The sequence below is a fragment of the Scylla paramamosain genome, chromosome 2 (assembly GCF_035594125.1).
Source record: "Scylla paramamosain isolate STU-SP2022 chromosome 2, ASM3559412v1, whole genome shotgun sequence".
In the NCBI taxonomy this organism is placed as follows: domain Eukaryota; kingdom Metazoa; phylum Arthropoda; class Malacostraca; order Decapoda; family Portunidae; genus Scylla; species Scylla paramamosain.
The window spans coordinates 5672501-5682500 of NC_087152.1; the positions used below are offsets into that span (position 1 = coordinate 5672501).

General features: G+C 39.1%; 1 protein-coding gene across 6 annotated transcripts in view; it reads left to right on the top strand.

Moving 5' to 3' along the window:
• Window positions 1-10000, top strand: part of LOC135109056 (axin-1-like) — a 61466-nt gene that overhangs the window by 32270 nt on the left and 19196 nt on the right. For all 6 annotated transcript variants that reach the window (XM_064020078.1, XM_064020068.1, XM_064020111.1 and 3 more), the window contains 6 exons: window positions 1363-1669; window positions 3785-3911; window positions 4214-4365; window positions 5399-5554; window positions 8357-8486; window positions 8887-9043. In XM_064020078.1, the coding sequence (XP_063876148.1) occupies window positions 1363-1669; window positions 3785-3911; window positions 4214-4365; window positions 5399-5554; window positions 8357-8486; window positions 8887-9043 (1029 nt within the window). The remainder of the gene's footprint in view (window positions 1-1362; window positions 1670-3784; window positions 3912-4213; window positions 4366-5398; window positions 5555-8356; window positions 8487-8886; window positions 9044-10000) is intronic.

The following is a 10000-nucleotide window of genomic DNA, read 5'->3' on the forward strand; positions in this document are numbered from 1 at the left end:
GATCTACCAAGAAATGTGTATCAGTAGAAATCACTCAAAACAGTTTGTTAAAAGTTAGGTTTCAAGAAATAATGCAAATTGAGAATACTTTATTGAAAATGCTTGGGATAAATAATGAGCAGGATTTCATATTTTTCATCATGACACACACACACACACACACCAAGAGGTTGAAATAAATAGAAATTCTAACAGTTGAAGAAAGTTAAGAAAGAGGAGATATAATTGCATTTTTTTACATTTTATAGACTGATGAATGGAAAGGAAGTTTAGAGAGAAAAAAAATATTGGGGAACAAAGAGGGGCTGGATGCTTGAGGGAAAATGAAAAAAAGTTAAGGAAGAGGAAATGTTTGTTTGAATGACAAGAATGTAGAACTTTTTTCAAGGAAATATAGATACTTATTGTAAGCTAGAAGTGATAGATTTTAATATGCCATTGGAAATAAACCATTGCTAATTTTATAATTGTGCTAGAAATACCTCTCTTTTTTGCAAGAAATCTGAAGCCACAACAGTAGAAAATAGAACAAATGTAATAGGAAGCAACAAGAGTATATTCAAATGTATCAGGAGTACCATGACACATGCTAAGAGGTCATCAGACATCAACAGATTCCACACAAGACAGCAAAGCATCCACATGGAAATATGAAGTCATGATATGTAATGGATTGAGTGGGAGAGATGTTTTTATGAAGACTTAACTGAAATCACACTTCTTAGATGTTTATCTTGTGTGTGTGTGTGTACATGCACACATACATTTTGTAAGTGTTGAGATGAGTAGTCACCTAACACTAGTATATGCTTTAACAGAGCTACCTAATTGTCTTCCTCTGGCTATTGCTTTTTAATGTTATGCTTTTGAGTAAAAAATTACATGTGCGTAGATAATAATTTAATGACTTAGCTCCAGTATATAAGGCAAAATAATTTTTTTTATTTGTTTATTCATTTATTTATTTTAATATAAGGGGGGGCTTTGGCCTAGGGCAAGAAAAATAAGACCTGCTAAGGTGCTAATCCCTTAAGAGGACAGTACAAAAGTATTTTCATATATTAATTAACTTGTGGGATCTTCATATTTTCAGTCCTTAAAATTAGATTGTATTTGTTGATATACACTTTCATTTAGAATATAGCTGTTGATTAAGATCAAGATTCTTTAAAGTTGATTATGTTAATTATGGACTTGAATTTCATGAAAAAAACATATCAGATTTGTATAAATATACAGATATTAAGGTAAGATGATAAATTAATCAGTAAGTCTCCCAAAGAAAGACTTAACATATCACATGAAGATTCAGATACACTTTGTGTGACTCAGGTCACTAATGATTGTGGTGCTCTCTTACAGGGATGGCATGTCCATAGGCCACCCTGTCAATCCCAAGTATCTCAAGAAACAGTATCGTATCATGCGGGATAATGCCCGCCAGAATCTGGAGCGTTGCCTCAGTGGTGGGAATGGGCATGGTGGTGTAGGTAGCAGTGGAATAATGCATGGGGGCTTTCTCCCTCGCACCCATCGCATCTGTCATGAATCCATTCCTAACCTGAAACCTCAAGAGTTTGCTGCTCTTCTCATAGAAAAGCTAGAGAAGGTGCAGAGGGAACGGGAATCACAGGAGAAAGTGCAGCAGTCCTTCAAGAAGATACAAGAGGTAAATGTAAATGGCTGATTTTCTCTCTCTCTCTCTCTCTCTCTCTCTCTCTCTCTCTCTCTCTCTCTCTCTCTCTCTCTCTCTCTCTCTCTCTCTCTCTCTCTCTCTCTCTCTCTCTCTCTCTCTCTCTCTCTCTCTCTCTCTCTCTCTCTCTCTCTCTCTCTCTCTCTCTGTTGGTTTTATATTATGAAGTTTATGGATGATTTGTTGATATGAGTGCATGTTAAGTTTGGAAAACTCTGTTACAAAAAAAGTAACTTGAATATGCAGAGGCTTAGATGATGCTGAAGAAAATTTTATTTAATGTCTATACTTTCTTGTATGGGATTGGTGGCTTATGAATATCTCCCAGTTGTGGTTATCATCTCATTTCTGATGTTCATGCTTCTCATGTCTTCTTCCACATACTGTTTCCTTCCAACTACCTCCAGCTCCAGTGTTCTTCTAAGTAGTATATGGCCCTCCTACCTCCTGATATGTCAATATCACCTCCAATCTATACCTCCTAAGCATATTCATCATATCCTCCACTTGACACTCATTACTTTTCATTAGGTGCCTTGTCTTCTCACCTTGCATTTCCCATGTCACTTTGTTTTATCAAGCTCTTTATCTTTTTAGTTGTTCTTCATGTCTGAGCAGTGTGCATCATCAGTGGTCCTACACATACACAATAGATATTTGCCCTGTTCTTCAATTGTATGCTCCTGTTAAGTATGGTCTGGCAAATGTAAATTGGTGCATGTGATGTAGAATCCTCATGGTGTGCTGTAGGCACCTCTGCTGAGCCACCCCCTCCCTCAACATGCTGTTCTTGTTCTCCCTTTGTAAATCATGTCAGATTACTCTATATTCATATATTTGAACAAAAAGCTATATATATATATATATATATATATATATATATATATATATATATATATATATATATATATATATATATATATATATTCTCTCTCTCTCTCTCTCTCTCTCTCTCTCTCTCTCTCTCTCTCTCTCTCTCTCTCTCTCTCTCTCTCTCTCTCTCTACGAGTAGCCCATTGTTGTTGGTGAATATAAAGAACTTAATATAACACGTGATGCCTCACTCATGTAGTATTGCCAGGGACAGCCAGGTCGGATGAGGTGCAACTGTCACCCCAATGCCCCACCCACACTTGCTACATAAGTTCATGTCATCGCATCTGCAGCACGCAGATCTACCACAGTGGAAGCCTCTCCCACACATACACACATTCAAGCAAAGGATAAGATAAAGTACTTCAGTATTTCCAAAGAGGAAAGAAAAATTAAAGAGTTATTACTGGTACTTCATAGGTCAGATTTCGGACAGTAGTAACAACATAAGTGATTGAACGAACACTGGACAGAACATGCAAGCAAGCAAGGTGAAGGGAATGATGAGTTGACCAAATTGTCATCCCCAAGAAATGGCATGGGTGATTGGAAGATAGGTCAGTTTGACAGTTGGAGAGGTGACAGCACTGCACTGGGAGGATTATATGTCACACATGACAGTTTAGATTTGCCAGACCATAGAAAGATTGCTATTTCTCAATATTTTCTCCACATGACTGCATTTCATCACTGCTTCTGTTCTGGTCTCACAAGACAACTTCTCTCCCAGATAAAAGAAAAGGTCCACTGTTTGTTGACCACCTCCATGTACCTCTAGGCTCTCTTCTTTCTGTATTCCCACCCTCCTTTCTCAAATGTAGTCTGATAAACCTGTTGATTATTTTCTCTTCCCTCTGCTGTTATCACCAGATCCTCTTCATACCATAACTTACAATTCTCTTTCCTCCTGCTTTGCTTCTTCTGCCACCACCATAAACAGTATATGACTTCAAGAAACCATTGATGAAACCCCACTCCTATTTCTGATTCTGAATACTTTGTCAGTTCTCATGAAATGCTGTCTAATGGTTTCTCCGAACTGACTGACATGAAAAGCTTTTCTCTGCATACCTGTTCTGCACATATCTCATTATAAACATTGCATCATTGTTGACTCTCCTCTCTGAAATTCAAACTGACATTCATCATTTATAATCAGTCTTCTCTATCTGTATTGTGATACTGAGGGATAATTTGTTTCATCTCTTCCCTTTGCAGGGTGACAATGTTTCGGATGAGTGTCGGAGGGAACATGCCTTTAACAGTCTCCCTCCATCACTGCTGTTAGACAAATTAGCCCAGAAGATCCCCATAGATGATGTTGATCCATGCCAGTCTATCTTGGGTATGTTCATGGTATTCTTACTATTAGATAAACATGTTCTGTTCTAATAAGAAGAGGAAACTAATAATTGTGTTTGTGCAGTCTGTATACATAATAAGTAATTCCTTGATGGTGGGTGGCACACACGTAGGATTTGTATAATTTTTATAGGTATTGTGATGATGTTTGTCTTTGACTTGTAAGTACTTATAGACAAGATGTTTTTTAATTAATTGTAGATATGCTGTGGAGATCTTTTGCTTTAATGTTGAATAACTTACAAATAAAGTCTTATAAAGTAATGTCATTGGTTCCCCTGTCAGATGAACATGTGTCCCGTGTGTGGCAAGACAGCAATAATGACACCCCAGCACGGTCCCCTGGCTCACCACGCCCTCGCTCACCCAACACTGGGAGGAGAGGATGTCCAGCTCAACCTGTACGGCCCACACCTCCTTCACAGCATATTCCTAAGGTATCCATCCTGTCTGTCTGGCTGCTGCACACACGCACACACACACACACACACACACACCCTCATAGTGTAGTGTTTAGCATGCTTGGCTCACAACCAAGAAGGTCTGGGTTCGAAACCCAGGCATGGTGAGGCAAATGGGCAAGCAAGCCTCTTAATGTGTAGCCCCTGTTCACCTAGCAGCAAGTAGGTATGGGATGTAACCCAAGGGGTTGTGAGCTCGCTGTCCTGGCGTGTGGTGTGTAAGTGGTCTGTCCTACCCAAAGATTGGTCAGTATGAGCTCTGAGCTCTTTCTGAAGGGGAACGGCTGGCTAGGTGACCAGCAGATGACCGTAGGTGAATCACACGCACACACACACACACACACACACACACACACACACACACACACACACACACACACACACACACACACACACACACTCACTCACTCACTCACTCACTCACTCACTCACTCACTCACTCACACTCACTCACTCACTCACTCACTCACTCACTCACTCACTCACTCACTCACTCTCTCTCTCTCTCTCTCTCTCTCTCTCTCTCTCTCTCTCTCTCTCTCTCTCTCTCTCTCTCTCTCTCTCTCTCTCTCTCTCTCTCTCTCTCTCTCTCTCAATTAATTATTTTCTCCTCTTCGATGAAGTATTGTATAATGTTGCAACAAGTTGCTCATAAGAACATTTAATGTCTATTATTAAAGTTTTTTTTATCACTGTTTATAAGTATGCAACATAGTGTATGGTTGTGACCTGAATTTACTATATTCTAGTGAATGTAAAATATGAAATCCTTTATTTGACTATAAACAATTTTTAGGTATATAGTCTATTTCCTGTGTGTGTGTGTGTGTGTGTGTGGTGTGTGTGTGTGTGTGTGTGTGTGCTTGCTTGCATGTGCTGTATGCACAGATGCATGCATTCATATACATGCATTCCTGCATATGCAGACATGTTCTTTATAAGAGTGTAGTGGGGCTCATCTGTCCATATTTGTCTGTTGCATCTTAATTGATTGGTCCACCCACCACAGGGCCATTCAATACACCCCCATGGTCACCTGGCACATCAGCAGCAGGGCCACTTGCCACACCTCCCAATGGGACATCAGGTTCATCTACCCCCAGGTCACATGCTTCATGCGTATCAGGCCACCAAGAATTGGAGCCACGCACGACGCAGAGATCGTGTGAGTCCTTTACCTTGCTCTAGAGTATCTTATGCCATTGGGAATATCAAACAGTTACTTAGACGGCTTCAAAAGACTTCATGATTTTACTTTAACTACACAAGATATTTAAAAAATTCAACTGACACAGCAAAGTTCAGGGAGGGCACTTCAACTCCATTTTACTAGTTCACCACCTTTAAGCTTGTTTTACTTAGTCATTCCAACTGCTTTCATGTAACATGAATCAAATCTAGCATTAAATGTAAACTTTCCATGAACATCTCTTTCACCAAATCCATAAGTCTTAAGGCAGGTTGACATGGTTTTCGGGATCTTCAGTGTTACAATTGTTCTTTGCTGGTTATTTATACCAATCCTGAAAATTATGTCTTATTTTCATTATCTAGAGGCCTAAATATTATTGTATATGTTGGTATACAGGACAACATTTGAAGCCTAATAAAAAACTCTCCAAGTTGGGGGTTGTCTTTTATACCCAGGGTAAAATTTTAGTCAGGATGTAACGATGACCATTGAGTCTAGTAATGCAGTTTCAGCTTCTTTTCTTGAGTTGGACACTAAAGTGATGTGATAACAAAATAATTTTGAGTGTAAATGTGTGTGTCAGACTTATTTTTAGTATTCCCAGCACTAGCATTGGTGGGTGATCTAATAGAGTTGTAAATTTAAAAGTTGAATGTTTGGTTGGTCTATCTATAAATTAAAATGGGGAAAGTGGTATGGTTATGCACCAGGTGAAAGTTGGCAATTGAAAAGGCTGTTTGAGATAGATATTTAAAACATAATTGGGTGAGGCAATAGAGGTAGAAGGGCTGTTGATACAATGATGACATTGTGTGGTGTCTAGAAATGTAATTGGAAGATTTTTAAATGCGAGTGAAATGTGAGCACATAGTGCTAGGGTATGTAGTAAGAGGAGAAGCAAATATGGAGAAGAAAATGCAAGTATAGGAATAGAAAAGGGTGTGGTATATGTGACTTAAAGCTAGTTGGGTATGACTGGAAAGTTTTGGTGAAAGAGTTGGGCAAAAGAAAGTCCAAGAGTATAACGTGAAATTGAAGGGTGATTGTGATGGAGTGAAAGAGTAAGGTCATGACAACATGGAAGAACAACAGTTGTTTAAGAGTGGTGTGGTTGTGTGCAGGGGAAAAAATAAAAAGTATTAAGAGAGTGGATGAGGAGTTGAGGAAGGGAAGTGAACAATAGATTCAAGAAATGTGGTTGGAGCTGAAAAGAAATGTAAAATGTTGCTGCATCATAAGGATTAGATATCACAGTAAAGTATAAAGAAAAGAGAAATAAAGTCAAGAGGATTGTATGTGATACAAAAATTTGTGTAATGGAGAATTAAAGTTGGAGATAACAGAAGTTTTTAGGTGATTAAGAAAATTTTTTTTTTAAAGGAAGTGGAGAGGACATGAAAGGGAACATTAGACAGAGATGGCATGGTGTTGAATGAAAAGGGTACTGTAGGAAACACATCTAAGTATTTTGACTGACTGCTGAATGTGAAAAAGGACAGGGATAAGTATAAGTGCTTGTGGCTTGAGATTGTTGCAGTAGGAATTAATCTTTTATTATAAGAGAGGAGTTGCAAAAGGCATTAGATAAATAGATAGGTTTAGATGAAGTGTACAATTGAATATTTTGTTTGAAGTTGTCTGGCAAGAGATCGTACTGAAGGAGAGTCATCTGCTAAGTGATGTGTGTATGATTTAATGGTTTGGACCTATCAATTTACTTTTTCAAGGAACTCTGAGGACATAGTCATGATATGATTTTACAGGGTAGTGACCAGCCAACTCACAAGAGAGCTGGAAAACACTTAGAGCTAGTTCAGAGAACAGGACTTTATCCTATGCTTATACTAACAACCATTTCTCAATGGATGTTTAGGCAGGGAGATCTCAATGTTGTAGAACCAAAGCTAACCATTTTCACACAAGCTGTTACTATACACCCCCATGGTGCAGTGATCAGAGTGCCTAGCTACAAATCTGCAAGCTTGAGAATATGGGCTGGGTCAGTTGATGCACAGTTTGGCCAGCTGTTAACCCTTCCTTAGCATTAGTCAGTAAATGGATACCTGGGTAAAAACATGTAGAAAGTAAACTGGATGTCATGATGACCTTATGTCTTGTGATAAGAAATATTATATACCACATACTCAAAAGCCCAATGAAATGGAGATGAGTGCTGAGGCCATGTGCACCTTTAATGTATGCCCCCATCTTTACTTGTTATCTTAAATAAGGACCACCTACAGGCATACCCACTAATAACAGAATGCTGAGGATTTCTTCATTGCCTACAATAAGCCTCAGAGGTATCCAGACAGCTAAGAATTTACATCAAGTGAAAAACTTTATAGGGAAATACAGTAACCTCAAGAGTCCCCGGACAAGATTATTCCACCATCCATTTAGCTCTGAATGTTCCTGACCTACCTTGGCCTGCCCACATTTGAGTTATGCTTGATGTCATGCATTCACAAACCCAGTTACCTCAAAAAAAGCAAATCACTGCTACTCCTGTTAATCTTATCACCACTTACAGAATAGGAAAGATGGACGTGTGTGAGTGGGAGCCCAGCTCAACACCAGCCTTGGAAAACAGGAGAGAGAGAGAGAGAGAGAGAGAGAGAGAGAGAGAGAGAGAGAGAGAGAGAGAGAGAGAGAGAGAGAGAGAGAGAGAGATTAATTGATTTTAGGTATTTGAACATTTTAGGGCATATTTGTATTTTTCATTTGAAAAGTATGAATTTGGTCTGGCATTACTAACAGGTCTTTCATCCACAGGACCTGTATTCCACATTTTCCTCTGACTCTGGCAATGTTGCTGACTATTATGAAGGAAGTGAGCGGCCTGGGCCTTCCCACCTCATTCCCAAGTCCCGCTCCATGCCAGACTACATGGAAAACTATGCGGGTTTGTCCTTTAGGATCTATTGGGTCTTTCTGCTGATTGATCTCCTACATAGTCCTTAAGTATTCATCAGTGTGGAAGTAACACACCTTGTTTAAGACAGCAATTAGCATTCTTACATCTTTTTCACTGGTAAATTATTACAGCTTATCTTTTACCAAACTACAGTTTAGATCTTGCAAACTAAATTGTCTTTGTAGTATTTAGTATGTAGTATTTGTTCTGTTGAATTCATATACTTTCTTATAGTATTTATTCTGTTGAATTCAAATACGTTTTTGGTGTGTTTATAAAGGAAAGGTCACTTTAGTTACCTAATTTGTTGCTTACATAGAAAAGATGAAATGCAGAACATATCTACATCACACATAGGGAAGTAACCTTGCATTTTTCTATTTTACAGGGACTAGTAGTGATGGTGGCAGCTCAGGTGGCAGGAGAGTGGTAGGGGGTCGGCGCAGCAGTTCCCGGCGGCCCCCTGCTGATCTCACTGATTCTGGAGTCTCTGTGGTGTCTGACTCTGGCCCTTCCCTTACACCCTCTGCTTCATCCACAGAAAGGTGGGTGTTCTTGCAGGTACCTAGGCTAATGAAGCTGTTGCTCTCTCTCTCTCTCTCTCTCTCTCTCTCTCTCTCTCTCTCTCTCTCTCTCTCTCTCTCTCTCTCTCTCTCTCTCTCTCTCTCTCTCTCTCTCTCTCTCTCTCTCTCTCTCTCTCTCTCTCTCTCTCTCTCTCTCTCTCTCTCTCTCTCTCTCTCTCTCTCTCCCCACCAGCATTATCACTACTGACTGTCCTTCATTAACCAACACCTTGAATGATAACAAATTTTATGGCCAGCGTCCCTGTAAACTGAGGCTAGCTGGGACAAAGCACTTCCTCTCATAGTACACCCATATACCTTACCCTCATGCCACACACACACACACACACACACACACACACACACACACACACACACACACACACACACACACACACACACACACACACACACACACACACACACACACACACACACACACACACACACACACACACACACACATTGAAAATAAATAAAAAACCATCATAGTCCCTGGTATTTGATTAAATGGATATTTTCTTATGCATTATTTTTAAACTTAGCAGATATTTCTTCATTTTTTCCAGTTTTCTTAGAATCCAATATGTTCAAAACTGGTAAAGTACACCAAAGCCTTTTCATTTGTGACTATTTGGCAAAGTGATTTTTGTGTAAACTGAAGATTATGAAAAGTCCCTGCACCATACTTGAATACATGCATAAATATAAAATTGTGCATAAGACAGTGTATTTTGATGAGAAGGTCATCAACAGGTAGACTTGTTTTTGGTCCAGAGGGTCACAGAATACAGTAGAACCATGGTAAATGGATGCCTAAATCTAACCATCATGGTATAAGATGCAAGGTGATTTTTTAAATCTTTTTGGAAACAATGCATCTTAAATGGTGGGAAGTATAGTATTAACAATTTGCAACATCAGCAAAATAAATGTATA